Here is a 25,863-nt window from a genome sequence, read left to right as displayed (position 1 = left end):
GTATTTATTTAAAAAATAATCCTCGGAGCAATGGTTGGTCAGTACAGCTGTAAAAATAAAATTTGAGGGAACACTGCTGGGCCAACATAGTGTGGGTGAGTTGGTCCAAATGACCCTTATTTACCACCACTAGTAGTAGTTTGATCATTTGAGTCAAGTGTGATGTTCTTCTAAGGGGTTGTTTATTGGTGGGTCCTCAGGTGGTTGTAAAGGCCAATCCAGGATCTACATATTCTGGTGCATTGTGAGCATGAGTAAGTGGTGACTGGTTAGTGGTTGGGTCTTCTGGTTGTTCAGTCCCCTTTCACAGCTGCTTGTTCTTTGCAGCACAGCGGAGGTCGTTCCTATGTAGCACAAATCCCCCTTGAGCAGTTTTCCTCCAGATGTTATATGTAATGTTGAATTTCTTCAAGCCAATTTTGATGTTATCTCTGAAGCATTTCCTTTGCCCACCAGGGGCTCACTGTCCTTCCTTCGACTGGGAGTAAAGGACCATTATTATGTTAATATCACTTATGTTTTTTAATAATAGTCTGACAGAAATAACGTGGTCCAGTGAGCGTGTGCCATCTAAGCCGGTTGTGAATTATTGCCTCCTAGGTAAGAAATAGCTGTACATGGGTTTCTTACCTGTCTGTAATAGTTGTAATTGTATTTTTCCTCAGATACAGTAAATAGCAAAGGGAAGGCATCTTCAGGCAATGTGAATTTAGCAAGCCAGAAAGTGCAAAAATCTCCAAACACAGTTCCAAAAGCAAAAAAGGTGAGGACATGTTGAGAATATTTCATTTTGAAATTTTTCTTTGGAAGTAAAAATAGGTTTAATATGAGTTTAAAATGTGCATGGAGATCAGATTTTGAATAAAGAGACATCTGTTTGTTTTCTGTAGAAGTATTGGATTGAACCTATCATTCAATATATAACGCTAATTTTATCGCTGTTTTTAGAAAAGCCAAACCAAGATAACGCCTGGAACTAAGGTTGGATTCCTTATGATTATGTATTTTGCCCCATTTGTTCGAGCATTATGTTTATCTGCCTTTTTAAAGGCTTGCACTTCCACTGGACTTAAGTACCTTGACTTAAAGGCTGCATCTTTTGCATTCTTCAAGAGGACACTTTTGCCTGCCAGCTGGCCATGTGCAGTTCTAGCAACGGAATAGATGGAAAATGGAAATATGCACTGTTAAATTTCCATAACCTAGGGGGAGGAGACAAAGAACCATAACCAATGATAACATCATTGAGTGTAATTAGCTGTTGACTGCATGTTGACACTGTCGCCTCATTGGTTTGTTCAAATGTATTTCATATCCACATTCTGCAAGGCTGTCTGCTCTAAAGCATCTAATTTTTTGTTTTACGTCATATCCATAACATTACTTTTCTTCATGATTATTTAGGGGTTCTGGTGGGGAAATGCTCTCAGAAATACTTCATAAAGTGGCCACTGAGTATTTTTCTGCATGCTATCTTCTGCTACTGTAGCCCATCCACTTCAAAGTTCGACATGTGTATTCAGAATGCTCTTCTGCACAGTATTGTAATGTATGGTTATTTGAGTTACTGTAACCCCCCTGTCAGCTTGAACCAGTCTGGCCATTCTCCTCTGACCTCTCATTAACAAGGCATTAACGCCCACAGCACTGACGCTCACTGGATGTCTTATTTTTTTTGCATCATTCTCTGTAAACTCTCCAGACTATCGTGCTTGAAAATCCCAGGCAATCAGCAGTTTGAGAAACTCAAACCACTTTTGTCTGTCACCAACAATCATGCCATGGTCAAAGTCACCTAGATCATATTTCTTCCCCATTCTGATGTTTGAGGTGAACAAGAACTCTTGACCCTGTCTGCATGTTTTTGTGCATTGAATTGCTGCCACATGTTTGACTGATTAGACATTGGCATGACCAAGCAGGTGTAGCTAATAAAGTGGCCACTGAGTGTACATTCTGCTATAACATTCACAGATTTGAGGTTACTGTGTTATTCCTTTCCCGGCTTAAACTGCATCTTCGGAACTGAATAGTATCAAATAGCAACAAGACTCAAGTAAATGGTTGACAGCTACAATCTCTGTAGTTCCTTTTTGCAAATGTACTTAATCAGTTGAGTAATTGTAAGTGATGGATGCAGCCATTTTGTCTTGAAGTATTTGATTTCAGTGTGTAGATATGATTTGTCGTGCATAATTTTGTGCCTATGAAAAATATTTAATGAGCAGGAATCTGCAGTGAATTATCTTTTCCTCTTACTTGCCTTGTCACGTGTAGCATTGGCTTTCCAGTAGAATGCAGTTGAGTCAAAATGTTTTGCCTTAATTTGCGGGGTTAGTAGTAAGGAATCATTACAGTGTGGCTGGTGAAAATTGCTGTCACAGTTTAATACAGCACTAAACTGCAGCTTCTTGTGATGATGGGAAGAGTGGGTGGATGATTTCCTTACTTGCTTACCCTTAAGTGTAAAATGTGTATTGTGTTAATATGCTTTGTTCCCTATTTTTCTTTTGTATAAACAAGCCTCAACCTAATACTCCTTTCCGTAGAGTAAGAGAAGATGACGTTGAAATTGATCCACGGTTTTCAAATAACTCATTTGCTGCAAAGGTAAGTTTGTACTGGGGCTGTACTTTCAAAGCTCCATATTTAAAGTTATAATTTACTGCTAGTCATAGCACTGAAGCTTGATAAATTAAGGATTACTAATCTGAAAATGCTAGCTCATTATTGTCACATCAGAAATATTCAAGATTCAAGTTTAATTTATCACACGTACATCAAAACATGCAGTGAAATGCATCATTTGCATTAGAACTGTATACCCCTGAGGGTGTGCTGGGGGCAGCCCACAAGTGTCACCACACATTCTAGCACCAACATAGCAATATAGATCAAGTGTGACAGGGATGTGACCAGATTGTACTCTGCTTCACTGATCTCTTTGGGAAACAGATCTGGCAGTTTTTACGTGCTGATTGTGACTGTGGTGAACTTTCTCCCTGAAATATTGCCCGCAAGGCACTTGATGCCGGAACAGTTAATGGAGAAGAATAATTACCTGTCTTGTCACACACTGTGAATGAACAGAAAAAAACAACTGAGCAACATTATCATTTTCCCCAATGAAATTGCCGTGTGTGGTTCAAAAATTAATATATTTGTGGAAAATTTTCATTCGTGGCTGTGTATCTTCATTGTGTTCTGGAGTCTAGAAGAGTGAGAGGAGATTTGACAGTAAGATTCTGAGGAGAGAGTGGATTTGGAGGGATTTTTCCTCGTGTGTGAAAATTCAAGGATCTCTATTTGAAAATAAAGCATCACCACCGATACTTTGAGTCTAGAAATGTCCCCCCTGAGGGCATTGAAGCAGAGGACAGCACTGTCACACCAGCTTAACACTTTACAGTGCCAGCGATTTGGGTTTAGCTCCTGCTGTCTCTTGGGATTTTTTTTTTTACATTCTCCCCATGACTGTCTGGGTTTCCTTTGGTTAGTGAGCTGTGGGCTTGCTATGTTGGCAGCGGAAATATGGCGACACTTGTGGAATACACCCTGCACATAATTAGACTGCTGGTGCAAATGACATATTGCCATGTTTTGATGGACATGTGACTTAATGAATCTAATGTTTGAACATTTTTAAAGCAGAGATGAGTAGATTCAGGGTAAGGCAGAATTGAGAGGCTGAGTGGCCTAATCCTAGTCATAGTTCCTAACTGCCTATACCTTTTTGGTAGATGATAAATGCAGTGACAAAGTTTGGGCACCCCTGGTCAAAATTTCTGTTACTGTGAATAGCTAAGCAAGTAAAAGATGACCTGATTTCCAAAAGGCATAAAGTTAAAGATGACACATTTCGTTAATAATTTAAGCAAGATTACTTTTTTATTTCCATCTTTTACAGTTTCAAAATAAACAAAAAAGGAAAAGGGCCCGAAGCAAAAGTTTGGGCACCCTGAGTGGTCAGTACTTAGTAACACCCTCTTTAGCAAGTATCACAGCTTGTAAACACTTTCTGTAGCCAGCTAAGAGTCTTTCAGTTCTTGTTTGGGGGATTTTCGTCCATTCTTCCTTGCAAAAGGCTTCTAGTTCTATGAGATTCTTGGGCCGTCTTGCATGCACTGCTCTTTTGAGGTTTATCCACAGATTTTCAGTGACATTTAGGTCAGGGGTCTGTGAGGGCCATGGCAAAACCTTCAGCTTGCTCCTCTTGAGGTAGTCCATTGTGGATTTTGTGGTGTGTTTAGGATGATTATCCTGTTGTAAAAGCCATCCTCTTTCATCTTCAGCTTTTTTCCAAACGGTGTGATGTTTGCTTCCAGAATCTGCTGGTGTTTAATTGAATTCATTCTTCCCTCTACCAGTGAAATGTACCCTGTGCTACTGGCTGCAACACAAGTCCAAAGCATGATCGATCCACCCCTGTGCTTAACAGTTGGAGAGGTGTTCTTTTCATGAAATTCTGCACCCTTTTTTCTCCAAACATACCTTTGCTCATTGCGGCCAAAAAGTTCTATTTTAACTTCATCAGTCCCAGGACTTGTTTCCAAAATGCATCAGGCTTGTTTAGATGTTCCTTTGCAAACTTCTGACGCTGAATTTTGTGGTGAGGACGCAGGAAAGGTTTTCTTCTGATGACTCTTCCATGAAGATCATATCTGTGCAGGTGTCGCTGCACAGTAGAACAGTGCACCACCACTCCAGGGTCTGCTAAATCTTTCTGAAGGTCTGTTGCAGTCTGACGGGGTTTTGATTTGCCTTTCTAGCAATCCTACGAGCAGTTCTCTCAGAAAGTTTTCTTGGTCTTCCAGATGCCAACTTGACCAACACCGTTCCTGTTAACTGCCATTTCTTAATTACATTACGAACTGAGGAAACGGCTACCTGAAAACGCTTTGCTATCTTGTAGCCTTCTGCTTTGTGGGCATCATTTATTTTTAATTTTCAGAGTGCTAGGCAGCTGCTTAGAGGAGCCCATGGCTGCTGATTTTGTTGAGACAAGGTTTGAGGAGTCAGGGTATTTATAAAGCTTTGAAATTTGCATCATTTCCTAATGATGACTGTGAACAAACCATAGCCCTAACAAGCTAATTAAGGTCTGAGACCTTGGTAAAAGTTATCTGAGAGCTCAAATCTCTTGGGGTGCCCAAACTTTTGCATGGTGCTCCTTTCCTTCCCCCCCCCCCCCACCACCACTCAAATTGTACAAAAGAAAAATAATACACTAATCTTGCTTAAAAAGTTGAAAAGAATGTTTCATCTTTAACTTTATGACTTTTGGAGATCAGTTCATCTTCTCACATCTTCTCACTTAACTATACACAGTAACGGAAATTTTGACCGGGGTGCCCAAACTTTTGCATGTCACTGTACATCTTTTCACATAATATCTGAAAAGGCTAGAGGCCCAGGTTACACAGGTGATTAATCTGCAGTGTGCAGATATGGTGATGAATGTAAGTGAGGGAATGGGGTCCTTAGATTTGCTAGGTGAGCATCCTGTGAATTTATTCCTACAATTAAATTAATTTACTTATATCCAATTTAAAATTTACCCATAATTTTAGAGTGCACACAAGTGCTGATCAACATGCCTCTGTGGGTTAGGGGCCTATCAAAACCTTGAAAGAAAGTTCTTGATTACTTTTAATGCTTTTTGCAAAGAGTCACTTTGTCTTTTTATCATTTCCTTTCAGTTACCTTATGTACTAGCCACTCCTATGGCTAGTGTCACTTTATGTATGTACAATCAGTCTATGGATATAGCTAATCTCAACAGCCACAGTCTAACAGATATTTGTACATTGTTTTATATTTATTATGTTTTTTTATGCTGCGTCAGATCCAGGGTAACAATCATTTTGTTCTTTACTCTCGTACTGAAGAATGACAATAAACAATCTTGAATCTTTCTCTGCTCAATATCTAAGCTTGGTATCACTGACTAAGCTGTTGTGGTTTGAATAGTTTACCTGACTGAGCACATTGTACATCAGAGAACTGTAAAATCTGGACAGTATCAGGCATTTGAGGATTTGGAAGTTTTTAAAAGCAGTCCTTGAATTCCTGCAGTACTTTCATTGGTTGTTTTTATTTACAGAGAGGGGCATCAGGAGACTGGGGTGAGAAAGCAAATCATGACTTAAAGTTCACAAGAGGCAAATCTTTCAGGCACGAGAAAACAAAGAAAAAACGTGGAAGCTATCGTGGTGGTTCCATTGCCATGACTGTGAACTCCATCAAATTTGACAGTGAATGAACATTCTAACTGTTTAATCCAATTAGTAGTCAACTTACAAAAGTCAATTTTTTTAATATAAATGGTTTAACTCAAGAGTGTGTAGTTTCAGTACTTTTTTATGTTTGAAATCTCTAGTGAATTCTCTGGAAATGTATCATTCTTTCCAGGCCAAGTTGGTATTTAAAATAAATTGTTTTTGATTGAAATACATATTTAATGTAAAATATATCTAATGGAAAACTTGCAAATACATGCTAGAGATTTATCTTTTTTAAAAAAGTTCTGGCATTTTAGTCCAGTTTGCGTATCAGCATTTCGGTGTTTGTTCTGTATGAGATTCTATAAGAGCAACAATTATGGATGCTTCATAAGCAGCTCATTGAATAAACCATGTGAGTTAATTTTTTTTAATAAAACTATCTTCAGTTTTCATTCTTTGATTAATGTTTTGTATGACCTGCTTTCAAAACCAGAATTTCAAAAAATCAGCACATACATAACTGCACATTTTTGGTCGCCCTATTATAGGAAGGGTGTTGGTTTTGGAGAGTGTACAGAAGAGGTTTACCAGGATGATGCCTGGATTAGAAGGCATGAGCTGAGACATTGGATAAATGGGGTTTCTCTGGAGCAGCAGAAGCTGGGGGAGATCAGATAGAGGTTTATAAGATTATAAGAGGCTTAGATAGAGTAGACAGACAGTATCTTTGTCCCAGGGTCAAAATGTCCCAGAAGGAATGCACTCAAGCTGACGGGGTTATTAAACGAGATGTGCAAGGCAAATTTTTTACAGATCGGTGGTTGCCAGGAATGTGCTGCCTGGGAGGATGGTAGAAGCAGGTATATTCGGGATTCTTAAAAAGGCATTTGGATAGGCTTTTCTGCCCCTTTGCACCACCCAGCAACTCTTTCTCCTCCTCTCCCCTCCCTCCCCCTCATTTAACCCTAACTTAATCATAGGACAATTTACAATGACTAGTTAACCTAACTGGTAGGTCTTTGGAAGGTGGGAGGGAACTGAGGCACCCTGCAAGGGGTGGGGGGGGGGTAATCAAAAAGTTTCCACTCAGCGGTTATGATCAAGTACTTACTGAGAATAGACAGTTGGACACATACATGAAGTGCAAAGGTTTAAATGCTTGCAAATAGAGCTAACATGGCTGGGACATCTTGGTCAGCATGGACCATTTGGGTCAAAAGGCATATTTCTGTGATGTATGATTATGACTTGATTGTGGATGCAGCCAAGGGTGGGAGGGAAAAGTTAGGGTTGTGGGGCCACTGGAGAAAAGTAGTGAAGGGTATGGCATTGCACTGCAAGATTGCCCATCGAGTATTGTAATGATCAGTGTTACCAAGCTTCTGGAGAACTTACAATTGCTTGATAATTTTAGTGTTTTGTTGGTCTCTGTGCAAAGTCGCTCTAGTGAGTAACTGAAGTTTTCACTAAATCATTAGATCTTTGGTCATTGCTGATTCTTTGACATGTACTTTAATTTACTAGGAACCCAAAAATCTAATCTAAATTAGCAAAGAAATGGTGGGAGTTTAAATTATTGTGGTTGACAGACACCATGGGCCTGTCCCTGTGCTGTATTGTTCTTAATAAATATATATGCTTGAAAATATTAATTTTGTCTCTATGCAAAGCTCTATATAAATATATTCAATAACTACATTTAAAATAGAAACATAGAAAAACCTACAGCACAATGTTGGCCCTTGGGCCCACAAAGCTGTGCCAAACATGTCCCTACCTTAGAACTACCTAGGCTTTACACATAGCCCTCTATTTTTCTAAGCTCCATGTAGCCATCCAGCAATCTCTTAAAAGACCCGTTTTGCCACCAGCAGCCCGTTCCACACACACACCACTCTGCGTTTTAAAAAAAACTTACCCTGACATCTCCTCTATCTACTTCCAAGCACTTTAAAACTATGCCCTCCCGTGCTAGCCAATTCAGCCCTGGGGAAAGGCCTCTGACTATCCACACGATGAATGCCTCTCATCTTGTACACTTCTATCAGGTCACCTCTCATCCTCCGTGGCTCCAAGAAGAAAAGGCCAAGTTCACTCAACCTATTCTCATAAGGCATATTCCCCAAGCCAGGCAACATCCTTGTAAATCTCCTCTGCACCCTTTCTATGGTTTCCATGTCCTTCCTGTAGTGAGGTGACCAGAATTGAGTACAGTACTCCAAGTGGGATCTGACCAGGGTCCTATATAGCTACAACACTACCTCTCAGCTCTTAAACTCAATCCCACGATTGATGAAGGCCAATGCACTGTATGCCTTCTTAACCACAAGAGTCAACCTGTGTTGCAGCTTTGAGTATCCTATGGACTCGGACCCTAGGATCCCTCTGATCCTCCACACTGCCAAGAGTCTTACCATTAATGCTATATTCTGCCATCATATTTGACCTACCAAAATGAATCATCTCACACTTATTTGGGTTGAACGCCATATGCTGTTTCCCAATCCAGTTCTGCATCCTATTGATGTCCCACTGTAACCTCTGACAAACCCTCCACACTATCCACAGCACCCCCAACCTTTGTGTCATCAGCAAATTTACTAACCCAACCCTCCGCTTCCTAATCCAGGTCATTTATAAAAACCACAAATAGTAGGGGTCCCAGAACAAATCCCTGAGGCACACCACTGGTCACTGGCCTCCATGCAGTTAATGACCTGTCTACAACCACTCTGCCTTCTGTGGGTAAGCCAGTTATGGATCCACAAAGCAATGTCCCCTTGGATCCCATGCATCCTTACTTTCCCAATAAGCCTGGGGTACCTTATCAAATGCCTTGCTAAAATCCATATACACTACATCTACAGCTCTACCTTCATCACTGTGTTTACTCATATCCTCAAAAAAATTCAATCACGCTCATAAGACACGACCTGCGTTTAACAAAGCCATGCTGACTATTCCTAATCATATTATGCCTCTCCAAATGTTCATAAATCCTGCCTCTCAGGATATATTCCATCAACTTTCCAACCACTGAAGTAGACTCTCTGGCCTAGAATTTCCCGGGCTATCTCTACTCCCTTTCTTGAATAAGGGAACAATCTCCGCAACCTCTCCCATCCGCATTAATGATGCAAAGATCATTGCCAAGGGTCAGCAATCTCCTCCCTCGCTTCCCACTGTAATCTGGGGTACATCCCGTCTGGTCCCGGTGACTTTATCCAACTTTATGCTTTCCAAAAGCTCCAGCACATCCTCTTCCTTAATATCTACATGCTCAAGCTTTTCAGTCCACTGCAAGTCATTCCTACAATTGCCAAGATCCTTTTCTGTAGTGAATACTGAAGCAAAGTATTCATTAAGTACCTCTGATACTTCCTCCGGTTGCATACACACTTCTCCACTGTCACACTTGATTAGTCCTATTGTCTCACGTTTTATCCTCTTGCACTTCACATACTTGTAGAATGCCTTGGGGTTTTCCTTAATACTTTCTGCCAAGGCCTTCTCATGGCCCCTTCTGGCTCTCCTAATTTCATTTGTAAACTCCTTCCTGCTAGTTTTATAATCTGGATTCCTATCATTACCTAGTTGTTTGAACCTTTCATAAGCTCTTCTTGTTGACTAGATTTACAACAGCCTTTGTACACCATGGATCTTGTATTCTACCGTCCTTTTAGAGCAAGTTTGGAGACAGTGTGAAAGGGAGGATAGGCAGATGATAGAGAAGGGACTTGCTCAGTCCGATGGTTTGAGATGTGTATTTTAATGCGAGGAGTATCATGAATAAAGCAGATAAGCTTAGAGCGTGGATCAGCACTTGGAGCTGTGATGTTGTGGCCATTACAGAGACTTGGATGGTGCAGGGGCAGGAATGGCTACTTCAAATGCCAGGCTATAGATGTTTCAGAAAGGATAAGGAGGGAGGCAAAAGAGGTGGGGGCGTGGCACTGTTGATCAGAGATAGTGTCACAGCTGCAGAAAAGGAGGAAGTCATGGAGGGATTGTCTACGGAGTCTCTGTGGGTGAAAGTTAGGAATAGGAAGTGGTCAATAACTCTACTGGGTGTTTTTTATAGACCACCCAATAGTAACAGGGATATAGAGGAGCAGATAGGGAGATAGATTCTGGAAAGGAGTAATAATAACAGGGTTGTTGTGGTGGGAGATTTTAATTTCCCAAATATTGATTGGCATCTCCCTAGAGTGAGGGGTTTAGATGGAGTGGAATTTGTTAGGTGTTTTCAGGAAGGTTTCTTGACCAATATGTAGACAGGCCTACAAAAGGAGTGGCTGTACTTGATCTGGTATTGGGAGATGAACCTGGTCAGTGGGAGGGCATTTTGGAGACAGTGATCACAATTCTATCTCCTTTACCATAGCATTGGAGAGGGATAGGAACAGACAAGTTAGGGAAATGTTTAATTGGAGTAAGGGGAACTATAAGGCTTTCAGACAGGAACTTTGAAACATAAATTGGAAACAGGCGTTTTCAGGGAAACATACCAAAGAAATGTGGCAAATGTTCAGTGGATATTTGCATAGGGTTCTGAGTTGGTACATTCCAATGAGACATGGAAAGGATGGTACGGTACAAGATCCATGGTGCACAAAGGCTATTGTAAGTCTAGTCAAGAAGAAAAGAAGAGCTTACAAAAGGTTCAAAAACCTAGGTAATTATATGAATCCAGAAGATTGTAAGACTAACAGGAAGGAGTTTAAGAATGAAATTAGGAGATCCAGAAGGGGCCATGAGAAGGCCTTGGTGGACAGGATTAAGGAAAACCCCAGGGCATTCTACAAGTATGTGAAGAAAATGAGGGTAAAAAGTGAGAGAATAGAACCCCTACTCTTTGTCATTTTCATAAATGACCTGGATGAGGAAGTGGAGAGTTGGGTTAGTAAGTTTGCTGATGACACAAAGGTTGGGTGTGTTGTGGATAGTGTGGTGGGCTGTCAGAGGATACACGGGACATTGATAGGATACAAAACTGGGCTGAGAAGCGCAGATGGAGTTCAACCCAGATAAGTGTGAGGTGGTTCATTTTGGTTGGTCAAATATGATGGCAGAAAATAGCATTAATGGCAAGACTCTTGGCAGTATGGAGGATCAGAGGGATCCTAGGGTCCAAGTCCATAGGATACTCAAAGCTGCTACGCAGGTTGACTGTGATTAAGAAGGCATACAGTGCCTTGGCCTTCATCAATCGTGGGATTGAGTTTAAGAGCCGAGAGGTAATATTGCAGCTATATAGGACCCTGGTCAGAACCCACTTGGAGTACTGTGCTCAATTCTGGTCACCTCACTATAGGAAGGATATGGAAACCATAGAAAGGGTGCAGAGGCGATTTACAAGGATGTTGCCTAAATTGGGGAGCATGCCTTATGAGACACAGATAAAGTCAATGGAGTCTTTTGCACTGGCCTGAAATCTCAAACCTGCGGAAAAGGGCACTAAGGGAGCTTAGTGGTTGGCGTAACACTTTACAGTGCCAGCATTCAGCAATCATGGCCTAGTCCTGCTGCTGTCTCCTAATGAAGTATAGCCTCTGTCTTGCCTTCTTGTTAGCAGCATCGATATGTTGGGACCAGGTTAGATCCTCGGGTCTCTGGGATGCTCTGGTTTCCCCTCACATTCCAAAGACATACAGATTAGGTTTTGTAAGCTGTGGACTCTAGAAGCATGGCAAATCTTGCAGGCAGCCCCCAGCATATCACTGAACTGTGTAGGTTGTTGATGCAAACAACACTGTGTGTTTCAATGTGTACATATGACAAATAAAGCTAATCTATCTAATTAATCCTGATCAATGCCTAGAGGGATTAGGTTTAAGGGGAGATAGGAAATTTTAAAGGGGATGTGTGGGGCAAATTTTTGTTTTACACAGAAGTTGGCGGGTGCCTGGAAATTGCTGCAGGGGTGGTGGAGGAGACAGCAATGTTTCAGAGGCATTTAGATGGGCGGCATACATCATCAACGATCCCCATCACCCAGGACATATTCTCTTCTCATTGCTACAATTAGGGAGGAGGTACAGAAGCCTAAAGGCATATACTCAATGTTTTAGGAACAGTTTCTTCCCCCTCCTCTATCAAATTTATGAACAGACAATGAACCCATAACAACTACCTCACTATTTTTGGCTCAAGTTTTTGCACTACTTCTTTAATTTAATCTATCTACCTATATATTCTTTTGGATCTCTGCTATTTTCCTGATCCTTAGAGTTCTTGCGGGGGTCAAGAATAGTGAGCAGTCTTAATTCTTATCTATCATTAATTTTAAACTACAAACATACAAACACTAAGCAAACTAAGTAAACGTAGAACATATAAATCTACAGAACGTTACAGGCCCTTCAGCCCACAATGTTGTGCCGACCATGTAACCTACTCTAGAAACTGCCTAGAATTTCCCTAGCACAAAGCCCTCTAGTTTTTTAAGCTCCATGTACCTATATAAGAGGCTCTTAAAAGACCCTATGGTAGATGCTTCCACCACCGCTGCTGGCAGTTAATTCCATGCACCCACTACTCTGTGTGAAAAACTCACCCCTGGTATCCTCTCAGTACCTATTTCCAAGCACCTAAAAACTATGACCCCTTGTGTTAGCCATTTCAGCCCTGGGAAAAAGCCAGTGGCTATCCACATGATCAATGCCCCTCATCATCTTATACACCTCACTCAGCTCACCTCTCGTCCATCACTCCAAGGAGAAATGGCCACATTCATTCAACCTAGCCTCGTAAGGTACGCCCTTCAATCCAGGCAACATTGTAGTAAATCTCTGCACTCTCCCTATAGTATCCACATCCTTCCTGTAGTGAGGTGACCAGAACTGAACACAATGTTCCAAGTGGGGTCTGACCAAGGTCTTATATAGCTGTAACAATACCTCACAGGTCTTGAACTCAATCTCACGGGTGATGAAGGCCAATACTCTGTATGCCTTCTTAACAACACTGTCATTCTGAGCAGCAGCTTTGAGTGTCCTATCGACATGGACCCCAAGATCTCACAGATCCTCCGCACTGCCAAGAGTCTTACCATTAATATTATATTCTGTTATAAAATTCTTACCTATCAAAATGAACCAATTCACAATTATCTGGGTTGTCCATCTGCAACTTTTCAGTCCAGTTCTGCATCCTACCAATGTCCCGCTGTAACCTCTGACAACCCTCCAGACTATCCACAACACCCCAACCTTTGTGTCATCAGCAAACTTACTAACCCATCCCTCCACTTCCTCATCCAGGTCATTTTTAAAAATCACAGAGGAGTGTTCCCAGAACAGATCCCTGTGGAACACCACTGGTCACTGACTTCCATGCAGAATAAGAACCATCTACAACCACTCTTTCCCTTCTGTGGTCAAGCAAGTACTGGATCCACAAAGCAAGGTCTCCTTGGATCCCATGTCTCCTTAATTTCTGAAGGAGTTTTGCATGGGGAACCTTATCAAAGGTCTTACTGAAATCCATATACACTACGTCTACTGTTCTACCTTCATCAATGTGTTTTGTTACTTCCTCAAAGAATTCAATCAGGCTTGTAAGGCACAACCTGCCTTTGACAAAGCCATGCTGACTATCCCTAATCAGCTTATGTCTCTCCAAATGTTCATAACTCCTGCCTCTCAGGATTTGTCAACAATTGGCCAACCACTGAAGTCAGACTCACTGGTCTATAATTTCCTGGGTTATCTCTACTCCCTTTCTTGAACAAGGGAACAACATTTGCAACCCTCCAATCATCCAGTACTTCTCCTATCCCTATGATGATGCAAAGTATTCATTAAGTACCTCTGCTACCTCCACTGACTCCATGCACACATTTCCACTATTGCACCTGATTGGTCCTATTCTCTCACATTATCCTCTTGCTCTTCACATACTTGTAGAATGCCTTGGGGTTTTCCTGAATCCTGCTCACCAAGGCTTTCTCATGGCCCCTTCTAGCTCCCTTAATTCCATTCTTAAGCTCCTTCCTAGCAACCTTGTAATTTTCTAGAGCTCTAACAGTACCTAGTTTCTTGAACTTTTCATAGGCTTTTCTTTTCTTCTTAACTCGATTTTCTACATCCTTTTTACACCATGGTTCTTTAATCCTACCATTCTTTCTCTGTCTCAATGGAACATACCTATGCAAAACTCCATGCAAATGTTCCCTAAACATTTGCCAAATTTCTGCCGTGCATTTCCCTGAGAACATCTGCTCCCAATTTATGCTCCCAAATTCTTGCCTAATAGCATCATATTTCCCCTTACCCCAATTTAATGTTTTCCCAAATTGTCTGCTTCTAACCATCTCCAGTGCTATAGTAAAGGAGATAGAGTTGAGGTCACTACCTCCAGAATGCTCTCCCACTGAGAGATCTGACACCTGACCAGGCTCATTTCCCAACACCAGATCAAGCTGCTCCTCTAGTTTGCTTATCTATATATTGTGTCAGGAAACCTTCCTGAACACACCTAACAAACTCCACCCCATCTAAACCCCTTGTGCTAAGGAGATGCCAATCAATATTAGGAAAGTTAAAATCTCCCATCACAACAACCCTATTGTTGCACCGTCCCAGAATCTGCCTCCCGATCTGCTCCTCAATATCCTGTAACTATTGGGGGGGTCTATAAAAAACACCCAGTAGAGTTATTGCCCCTTTCCTGTTCCTAACTTCCAGCCACACTGACTCAGTAGACCATCCTCCATGACACTGTCCCTAATTAGCAATGCCAATCCCCCACTTCTTTTCCCTCCCTGTCTGTTCTTTTTTAAACATCTAAAGCCTGGCACACTCAACAGCCTTTCCTGCTCCTGAGACATCCCACTCTCTGTAATGGCCACAACGTCATGGTTCCACGTATTGATCCACACTCTCAGTTCATCCAAGTAAAGAGCTGAAAAGCAAAGGGGGCGAAGATAAAGAGGAAAGAAAAGATGATGCTGCTGAAAAATCCATCACCTTTATAATCGAGCTAACAGAAATTCCTTAGATAAGAAGAAACTAATCACTGGTTGCACAATTACATCACGTGGGTAAAGTGCTAACACTTAGCCAATGAGAAATGAAAAGATGAATGTAACTGCTATACCACTTTCTACCAGTAAGTGGGGCTGAACCACCCCACTGTGAAAAATACACGCGTTTGTTAAAAAAATGCAAATGATTAAACAATAACTTTAGCCTTATATGCATTTAAAACAATGCTTTCAAACAATGTACATTATGATAATGTAATTTGTAGCTTTTTGAGCATTGCACTGTTCTGCTGCGACAAAACAACACAGTTCATGACACAATGCCAGCCAGTGATATTAAAGTTGACTCCAACATGAACATGCAGCCAATGTAGGGATATGGATCATGTGGAGGCTGAAAGGATTAATTTCATTTGGAATTGTGCTTAGCACAGAGATAGTGGGCCAATGGGCTTGTTCCCATGTTGTACTGTTCTGTGTTTAATATTGATTGCAAGGAGGAACCTCACCACATGATATCACAATAGAATAATTATTCTACTTCCTCTATGTTATTTCACAAGTACAGGATAATGCAGAGATTTGTTATTTGGAACACTTTGAGCTAATTCTGACTCCTCACTTGTCACACCATGATCAAGCATCAGTTTACTTGGATTATGGAATAGGATTAGGCATCCGTTAGTCTCGTGAGACAATGGATTTGCGCCTTGGAAGGTATCCAGGGCGCAGGCCTGGGCAGGGTTGTGTGGGAGACCAACAGTTGCCCAAGCTGCAGGCCTTCCCCTCTCCACGCCACCGATGTTGTCCAAGGGAAGGGAACTAGGACCCAAGCAGCTTGGCACCGGTGCCGTCACAGAGCAATATGTTGTTAAGTGCCTTGCTCAAGGACACAACACGCTGCCTCAGCTGAGGCTCGAACCAGTGACCTTCAGATTTCTAGTCTGATGCCTTAACCACTAGGCCACGCACCAACACTACTTAGATTATATGCCACTACTTTTGGGCAAATGGGGCTTGTCAGTCGAAGAAGAAGGAAAACTCTGATCTCAAACCTTCACCATCTTGTGGCTATACCCACTCATGAGGACTTCGGGAGTAATCCCCAAAGAAAAATCCAGAGCTGGATTCCCTAAGGCAGTCCTACGTTGAGTTCAACACTAACTGGCATCTCTTCTGACACCACTGATGCCAAACTGTATTGGTCTCTGCTGGTCCTTTGGATTCATCAGCTGCGGGGAGAGGGGGGAGCCTGTGGCGTGGGTAACAGCTTACTCTCCATATTGTACTGCCCTAGCTTGTGTATCAAACACAGGCAGGTAGACGCAACATCAACGGTAGACCCTGACCAGTGGAGGGCCTCCTCCTCAGGAAAAAGAATGCTATAAAGCTTTGGAAACAAGTGTACCAAACACAAAATGCTGTAGGAACTCATCTGGTCAGGCAGCGTCTATGCAACCTTCATCTGGACCTCATACTGTACAGGGTCCAGATCAAGACATCAGGCTTTGGGTCTCGGCCTAAAACATTGACTCACCTCCAGAGATGCTACCTGATCTGCTGAGTTCCTCCAGTATTTTGTGTGTGTTACGTTGGATCCCCAGCATCTGCAGAATCTCTCATGTTTATGATTTGGAGACGAGGGCAATCATTATAAAAAGTAATACACTCACCACTGGCCACTTTATTAGGCACGTCTGCTCATTAATGCAAATATCTAATCAGCCAATCATCTGGCAGCAACTCAATGCATGAAAAAATGCAGATGTGGTAAAGTGGTTCAGACTGAACATCAGAATGGGGAATAAGTGTGATCTAAGTGATGTTGATCATGGAATGATTGTTGGTGCCAGACGTGGTGGTAAGAGTATCTCAGAAAATTCTGATATCCTGGGCCTTTCAAGCACAACAGTCTCTGGAGATTACAGAGAATGGGATGGTGTGAATAACAAAAAATAATCCAGTGAGTGGAGGTTTTGTGGGTGAAAATGCCTTGTTAATGAGAGAGATCGGCAGAGATTGGCCAGACTGGTTCAAGCTGACAGGCAGGAGACACTAGATCCAATAACCATGCACTAAAACAGTGGAGTGCAGAAGAGCATCTCTGAATGTACATTTTGAACCTTGAAGTGGATGGACTACAGCAGCGGAAGAGCACACATTTACACTCAGTGGCCACTTTATTAGGTACAGTAGGCTATCTTAATAAACTAAGACAAAAAACTTTTAAAAATGAATATTAAAATATAAATATATTGTTACTCTTCTGACTTCATGTATAGAAACAGTGAGGGATACATCTTGAGTGAAAAAATTGAAACAATCTGAAGAGTCTCCACACAAAACGTCGACTCTTTTATTCCAAGGCATGGATGCTGCCTGACCTGCAGAATTCCTCCAGCACTTTGCGTGCGTTACTAATGAAGACTGAAGCACGTTCTCCAGGAAATACATTCCCATAAAATACTCCAGGGATGCTGGTTCTAACCGGAAAGCAGGGTGCAGGGTCCGTTTCCCAGCCGGTGACTCCGAATCCAGTTGAGCCGGTTGTGACTCGGGGCGGAGCCCGCAGGTAGGAAGTGAAACCGAACGGTCGGGTTCCTACTCCGGATTCAGCGAGCGAGCGAGCGGTGGAGAGGCCGCTCGGAACACTCGGCCGGTCAGGTGAGCGGTCACGCTGTGTCTGTCTCTGTCGTTAACTATCTGCAGCAAGACCAGTGTTGTAACCACTTGAATCGACGCTGACCAAACTAACCACGGCCGGCTTCCTGTGTTGGTTAAACCCAGCGCAAAGCGCTGACTGCAGCCTTTCTTCGGAACTAGTTTCTGAGCTTTCGGTCGTCGTTTTAATGTTGAGTCTGTTACTCGGCGACAAACATTTTCCAGCGGTTACAGTTCACGTGATTCCTTTAAAAATACCAGGTGTAAGTAACCGGTTCCAAACAAGATGGTCCCACTCAGGTGGAATTTGCATTTTGATCCAAAGTAGCTTTCCGGCGCATGGTACGGAAAGGGGTTGTGTAACGCCCTCTTACACGGGACAGTCTCCAGGTCACAGGTTTAACAGACTGGGATCTGCAGAATAATGCTGGCTTGTGAAAGAATAGCAGAGGATATATCACCAGAGTTTGGTAGGAGTATGAATTGGGAGGTGAACATTCAGCCCTTTGAGTCTGTTCTATCCCACAATGGCTTCCATTTCCTTTGAAACTTTGGTTAAGAGATGGATCATCCTCGGGTTTAGAGTGAACGCTTGGCCTGATAGTGTGTGTGAGAGAGTGCTGAGTCTTGACTCTGGTGATTCCCTGAAGTGGGTAGGCCACTGATAGCATTTCGCCAGAGTCCTCAGTCCTGAGTCGAAGGTTGATTGGCTCTGTGACTTCAGCTTTTACCACACAGTTCCAAAAGTCTTCCAGGCGAAGACCCTTCCTTTCCCAAGGGTGAAGTCTTTGGAGCTTCTGTTGGTGTTTCTGTAGCGCTGGGTTTTTACGGGATGGGGTTGCTAGCCCCTTGCCCAATCCTCCTCCTTTTGCAGCCAGGCTTGGGACTGTCCAATAGTAGAGTTTCTCTGAAAGTTTCGGTTCTCGTTTCTAGATGTCTATCTGTCTGCGATTCCCTGACTTTGGAAGCTGTTTCTGTATCTGTCCACACACAGTGTGGAATCGGCCCTTTGGGCCGTGCTGCCCAACAATTCCCCAGTTCAATCTGAACTAATCACGGGACAATTTATAATGACCAATTAACCAACCAAATGGTACGTCTTTGGACTGTGGGAGGAAGCCAGAACACTCAGAGGAAACTCACGTGGTCACAAGAATGCACAAACTCCTTGCAGGTAAAGGCAGGGATTGAACCCCGGTTGTCTGCACTGTTAAGCGTTGTACGGCCTAGTTGAGTTTTGGAATCGGGTTTGGAATTGGTTTATTACTGTCACCTGTTCCAAGATAGAGTGAAAAGCTTGTCTTGCATACTGTTCATAACAGATCAGATCATTACACAGTGCACTGAGGTAGAACAAGGTAAAACAGTAACAGAATGCAGAATAAAGTGTAACAGCTACAGAGAAAGTGCAGAGCTGGCAGACAGACAGTACAGTCCAAGATCAGGACAAAGTAGATTGTGAAGTAAAGAGTCCGCCTATTGTATAGGGAACCATTCAGTAGCCAGGCAACAGCAGGAGAGAAGCTGTCCTTGAGCCTGGTGGTATGTGCTTTCAGGCTTTTGTATGTTTTGCCTGACGGGAGGGTGGAGAAGGGAGAATGTCCAGGGTGGGTGGGGTCTGTGATTAAGCTGGCTACTTTCCTGAGGTGAAGACAGAGCCCATGGAGGGGAGGCTGGTTTCTGTGATGTGCTGAGCTGTGTCCACACCCAGTGCACTTCCTGGTGGTCAGGGGCAGCGTGGTTGCCAAACCAAGCTGGGGTGAGTCTGGAGAGCATGCTTTCTATGGTCCACTTCTAAAAATTGGTAAGGGCGTATGGGAACGTGCCAAATTCCTTTAGCCTCCTGAGGAATTAGAGGTGTTGGTCAGCTTTTTTAGCCATAGTGTTGATGTGGTTGGACTAGGACAGGCTATTGGTGACGTCCACTCCTAGGAAGTTTATAATCACATGCACTAAATATGGTGAAGTGCTGGTACAACGAAAAATTGCCTGCAGCAGCATCACAAGCACATAGGTACAGATATACATAAAAATACTGTACATACAGTGAAAACAAGCTATGCTAAAGCAGGACGCCATCAGAGACGAGTCCATACAGAGGTGATGTGCGGTGTTCCATTGCTGAGGTAGGGTTACGTTTGTGCAGGTTGGTTCAAGAACCTGATGGTTGTAGCTGTTCCCGAACAGGTGTGGGACTTCCGGCTTCTGATGGTACCAGTGAGAGGAGGGCATGGCCTGGACAGTGGTGATCGTTGATGATGGATGTTGCCATCTTGAACCAGTGCTCCTGTAGATCCTGTAGTCCAGCGTGGACTGGGCTGTGTCCACAACACTCCGCAGGCCCCTTAACTGTAATGAAAGCTTATGCACTGATAGAGATATAAACCTCATCTGTGTGGACAAAAGGGCAGGACTTAATGAATTACTTTGAATTGAATCAAGAATTAATTTATACTTTTTGGATTGAAATTTTTAAGAGTTTTTAAAAGTTTTTTTTTTAAGATTTAGATTTACAGATCAGCACAGTAACAGGCCCTTCTGCCCAAATGAGCCAACACCACCCAATTACACCCATGTGACCAATTAACCTAGCAACCTGTGCATTGTTAGAATGTAGGAGAAAACTGGAGCATGTGGAGGAAACCTACATGGCCACAGGAAGAATGTGTAAACTTTAGCGTTGGCGGTGGGAATTGAGCCCAGGTCGCTGGCACTGCAGTAGTGTTATACTAACCGCTATGTTACTGTGGCACCCCTATTATCGATTTAATGACAGGAGTTTTGTTACAGAGTGGGAGAGTATTGTTGTAAGTTGGGATGACTGTTTCTTCTTATCTTTGCACATTGCTTTCAGACTGAGAATGTGAGGCATCCCTACCTCAAGGTTCTTGGCCAGTCTGAAGTTGGGCCCTCAGCCTTGCTCAAGGTATCTGCTGGAGACGGACTGTGAGGCTACTCTAGATACCTGGACTTGGTCTGCTACCCTTGGGGCAGGGGTGGCAAATCTATGGCACGTGTGCCCAAATTTTGTGGGTACGTGGCGTGCAGTGCCACTCTCTCGATTCTCAGAGAGTCAGCCCCAAAAAGGCTCAGGTCTTCGGACACACAGCCCACAGCAGCTAACCTGCTGCTCCTGATGTTCGGTGTTCTCCCATGACGCCTCTGTCAGGGGCACCGGCCTTGAATCAGCCCGTCTCCAGAGCCACGAAAACCGGGTACCCTGAAGGCGCACTCGTCTTCCAGGCCGCGTCCTTGGGATATCAAAAAGCGGCCGGTCATGTGTCCCTGAGAGCGGGTCCCATTCCCGCAAAGAGCCAAAGTCAGAGTGTAACTCCAGGTCAGGGTCTTCAAAAGAACCTTGAAAAGGAAGAAAAAGAGGTATCAAAGATCGAAATAGAGCTGTTTCCAAAGATGCAAGCAAAGGGGTCGTCATTTAGCACCATCATCACTTCACTCCGTCCCTCGAAGTTTAGAACAGCATTTCTAAAATTGAGTGGTGGGGTAGAGATATGTTTCTACCAAAGGAGATGTAAGGCAATCTTACATCCACCAGCCTGCAAGTTACCCTTGGGCAAGGTGTGGCACCTACTTAGCCCTCTGATCAGGGTCACATGAAGCCATGGGAGCAGGTGGTGGATGGTCATATGATGCACATCACAAGCCCTGGTTATGTGACCACTGATGCCAGGCAGACAATCTCTGAAGAGTATTGCTAATGGCTGGGATCACCTAGCTTGTAAAAAGGCTGTGCAGTAGGCAATGGCAAACCACTTCTGTAGAAAAATTTGCCAAGAACATTCATGGTCATGAGACCATGATCATCCATGTCATACGACTTGGCACGTAATGATGATGTCATACTTCATGGCACCTAATGATGATGATGGTGTCTGAAGTGCTTCATTTATTTCAATCTATCTCTGTAATTCTTATTACTAGTAAAACAATGAATACTCATAAATAAGCAGCAGGACTTCTTTTTTCTTAAACGAGTCCATAATTATTGTTACTATTATTAATCAAAGTTACCGTGGTACACAAGTGAATTTTTTAGAAGATTATTGCACAATTTGCTCTCGGAGATTTGCCACCCCTGCGTTAGGGTCTGATTCTGATTCTGGACCTGTGATAAGACATGTTCTTGCTCTGAAAGAAACTCCTCTAGTTGAACTGGTTTTGTGTCTCAAATACAAAATGCAGGAGGAAGTCAGCAGGTCAGGCAACATCCGTGGAAAGGAATAAATAGTCAACATTTTGGGCCAAGATCCTTCTTCAGGACTGGAAAGGAAGGTGGCAAAAGCTGGACTAAGATGGTTTGTTCTGGCTTCTGGTTTTGTGTTCTGTTCTGGTCACCTCATTATAGGAAGAATGCAGAAGCTTTCGAGAAGGTACAGAGGAGATTTACTAGGATGTTGCTTGGATTAGAGAGCATGTCTTATGAGGATGGGTTGAGTGAACTTGGCCTTTTCTCTTTGGAGCAAAGAAGGATGAGGGGTGACTTGATAGAGATATACAAGATGATAAGAGGCATAGATTGAGTGGAGAGCCAGAGACTTTTTCCCAGGGAGGAAATGGCTAATACAATCTCAAGGTGATTGGTGGAAGGTATAGGGAGGATAGAATATAGAAATCTACAGCACATCACTGGCCCTTCGGTCCACAATGTTGTGCCGACCAGGTAACCTACTCCAGAAATTGCCTAGAATTTCTGTACCGCATACCCCTCTATTTTTCTAAGCTCTGTGTACATATCTATGAGTCTCTTAAAAGACCCTATTGTATCTGCCTCTACCACCTTCACTGGCAGTGCATTCCACACACCCACCACTCTCTGTGTGAAAAATTTACCTCTGACATCCCCCTTGTACCTGCTTCCAAGCACCTTAGAGCTATGCTCCTCACGTTAGCCAGTTTAGGAGCCGAGAGGTAATGTTGCAGCTATATAGGACCCTGGTCAAGCCCCGCTTGGAGTACTAGGCTCAGTTCTGGTCACCTCACTACAGGAAGGATGTGGAAGCCATAGAAAGGGTGCAGAGGAGATTTACAAGGATGTTGCTTGGATTGGGGAGCATGCCTTATGAGAATAGGTTGAGTGAACTGGGCCTTTTCTCCTTGGAGTGATAGAGAATGAGAGGTGACCTGATAAAGGTATATAAGATGATGAGAGGCATTGATCATTGGATGGTCAGAGGCTTTTTCCCAGGGCTGAAATGGTTGTCACAAGAGGACACAGGTTTAAGGTGCTGGGGAGTAGGTACAGAGGAGATATCAGGGGTAAGTTTTTACTCAGAGAGTGGTGAGTGCGTGGAATGGGCTGCCAGCAACGGTGGTGGAGGCAGATATGATAGGGTCTTTTAAGAGTTTCCTGGATGCATGGAACTAGGTACATGGAGGTCAGTAAAATAGAGGGCTATGGGTAGCCCGTGGTAATTTCTAAGTAAGTCCATGTTCGGCACAGCATTGTAGGCTGAAGGGTCTGTATTGTGCTGTAGGTTTTCTATGTTTATTCTGCATGCTGTGTGCATTCAGATACAATACTTTCAGTCCTGTATTCACCCTTTTCAAAAAAGTCACGCCAAGCTCAACCTTTTGATTTCTAACTTTGTCTGAGGTCTTACCAACATCTGCCTCACAACCTCTCCACTAACTGTTCTGGCACTCTGGTCCCCATTGCCCTGCAACTCTAGTTTAAACCCCACTGTGCAGTGGTTTGTTAGAAGCTGCAGCTGGATGCACCTCACAGTTGTAGTGGTCAGGGACACTGGAGGTCTCCCTGCCTTCCCACATCCCGCAGGAGGAGCATTTCACTATCCTAGCCTGGCATCTCTACCTAGGTGAGCAGATACAAAGAAGGAACGAGGAAACTTGAGCTTTTCTGTCCTTTGCTTTCTCTTCGTGGAAGCCTTGACGAGCTAAAGCCTTAAGATCACCACCCTGCAGATGTCCACTCAGATGACGGACGCTGTGACGAAGGTTTTTATTGGAATGCACACAGTATATGGAATAAGGTAGATGATCTTGTAATCTTAAAGATTGGCAGGTATCATGTTGTGGACATCACCGAGATGTGGCTGAAAGGGAATCATAGTTGGGAGTTTAACATCCAAGGATACACCTTGTAGTGAAAGGACAGGCAGGTAGACAGAATGGGTGGGCTGGCTCTGTTGGTAAAAAATGAAATCAAATCCTTAGAAAGAGGCGACATAGGATTGGAAGGTGTAGAATCATTGTGGGTAGAGTTTAGATACTGCATGAGTGAAAAGACCCTGGATGGAGTTTTTTTTAATATAGCCAGGAAGTGGGATATAAATTTCAATGGGAGATAAAGGCATTAATAATGAGGCAATGTTACAATAATCATGGGGGTTTCAAAATGCAGGTAGATTGGGAAAATTAGGTTGACGCTGGATCCCAAGAGAGGGAATTTGTAGAATACCTACAAGATGGGTTTTTAGAACAGCTTGTTGTTGAGCCCACTAGGGGAAAGGCAATTCTGGGATTAGGTGTTTTCAAATGAATCAGATTTGATTAAAGAGCTTAAAGTAAAGAAATTCTTGAGAGGCAGTGATCATAATATGATCAACACAGGTGCCCCCAGGATTGTGTCCTAAGCCCCTCCTCTGCTCCCTTTACACCCACGACTGTGCTGCCACTTACAGCTCCAATCTGCTGATCAAATTTGCAGATGACAGGATATTGATCGACCTTTTAGCAGCGACGATGAGACAGCTCACGGAGGAGAGTTTGACACCCTGACACAGTGGTGCCGAGATAACAACCTCTCCCTCAATGTCCAAAAACAAAGGAGCTGATGGTGGATTGCAGGAGGCATGTAGGCGGGTTTGCCCTGATCAACATCAACGGGACTGCAGCTGAGAGGGTGAGTAGTTCCGAGCTCTTCGGCATACATATCATCAAAGATCTCACCTGAACTGTACACACCAGCTGTGTGGCAAAAAAGGCACAACAGTGTGTCTTTTACCTCGGGTGACTGAAGAAGTTTGGCGTGAGCCCCCAAATCCTCAAGATCTTCTACAGGGGCATCATTGAGAGCATCCTGACTGGCTGTATCCATGCCTGGTACAGGAACTGCACCAACCTTGATTGCTGGGCACTGCAGAGATGGTATGGACAGCCCAGCACATCTGTGGATGTGAACTTCCCTCCACTGAGCACATTTACAGCAGCAGGTGCAGAAAGAAGGCCTGGAAGATCATCGGGGACACCAGTCACCCCAACCATAAACTGTTTCAACTGCTTTTGTCTGGCAAACGGTACCGCACATTAAAGCCAGGACCAACAGGCTACGGGACAGCTTCTTTCTACAAGCCATTGGACTTATAAATTCATATGTCATTGCAATGGAGTCATAATGCAAAGATGTTTACTCTCTCACGTTGTAGGATGGATGTAAGATTTAAATAAATTCATATTCTAATTCAATTCACCCTGCAGTTTGAGAGGGAGAAGATAAAGATAGTTGTATCCATATTACAGTGGATTAAAGAGAATTACAGAGGCATGAGAGAGAAGCTGGTCAAAACAGATTGGAAAAGAACACTGGCAGAACAGCAGTGACTGGTGTTTCTGGGGCAGTTCAGAAGGTGAGGATAGATCCAGCCCAAAGATGAAAGGAGTATTCTAAAGGGAGGATGGGGCACCCGTGGATGATCAGGGAAGTCAAAGGCAATTTAAAAGCAAGAGAAGCCGTATAATTTGAGCAAAAATTAGTGAGAAGTTAGAGAATTAGGGAAGTGTAAAAAAAAAAACACAAAAAAAAAACCAATAGAAAACAACTAAGAAAACCATAAGGAGGGAAAAGATGAAATATGAAGCTAGTCAAAAATATCAAAGAGGATACCACAATTTTTTTTCAGATATATACAGAATAAAAGAGCAACAAGAGTGAATATTGCGCGGCCCGGACTAGAAGGGCCGAGATGGCCTGTTTCTGTGCTGTAATTGTTACACGGTTATATTGAAAATTACACT

The 25,863-nt window shown here is 43.1% G+C and overlaps 2 protein-coding genes across 10 annotated transcripts in view; both read left to right on the top strand.

Moving 5' to 3' along the window:
• nolc1 (nucleolar and coiled-body phosphoprotein 1) overlaps positions 1-6,676 on the top strand; it is a 41,787-nt gene extending 35,111 nt beyond the window's left edge. The window contains exons 11-14 of one of the 4 annotated variants that reach the window (XM_073025616.1): positions 666-763; positions 949-981; positions 2,524-2,610; positions 6,104-6,676. In XM_073025616.1, coding sequence (XP_072881717.1) covers positions 666-763; positions 949-981; positions 2,524-2,610; positions 6,104-6,262 — 377 coding nt within the window. In that variant the 3' untranslated portion in view covers positions 6,263-6,676. The remainder of the gene's footprint in view (positions 1-665; positions 764-948; positions 982-2,523; positions 2,611-6,103) is intronic. The other 3 variants (XM_073025618.1, XM_073025617.1, XM_073025619.1) reach the window with 3 other exon arrangements.
• A 10,845-nt stretch (positions 6,677-17,521) lies between these two features.
• LOC140714389 (2-hydroxyacylsphingosine 1-beta-galactosyltransferase-like) overlaps positions 17,522-25,863 on the top strand; it is a 32,028-nt gene continuing 23,686 nt past the window's right edge. Inside the window, exon 1 of one of the 6 annotated variants that reach the window (XM_073025620.1) lies at positions 17,522-17,782. In XM_073025620.1, the coding sequence (XP_072881721.1) occupies positions 17,685-17,782 (98 nt within the window). In that variant the 5' untranslated portion in view covers positions 17,522-17,684. Of the gene's footprint in view, positions 17,875-17,988; positions 18,135-18,334; positions 18,362-25,863 lie in introns of those variants that run through there. The other 5 variants (XM_073025627.1, XM_073025624.1, XM_073025621.1 and 2 more) reach the window with 5 other exon arrangements.

Source organism: Hemitrygon akajei, chromosome 21 (genome assembly GCF_048418815.1).
Source record: "Hemitrygon akajei chromosome 21, sHemAka1.3, whole genome shotgun sequence".
NCBI lineage: Eukaryota > Metazoa > Chordata > Chondrichthyes > Myliobatiformes > Dasyatidae > Hemitrygon > Hemitrygon akajei.
This window is presented reverse-complemented; position numbering and strand designations above follow the sequence as displayed.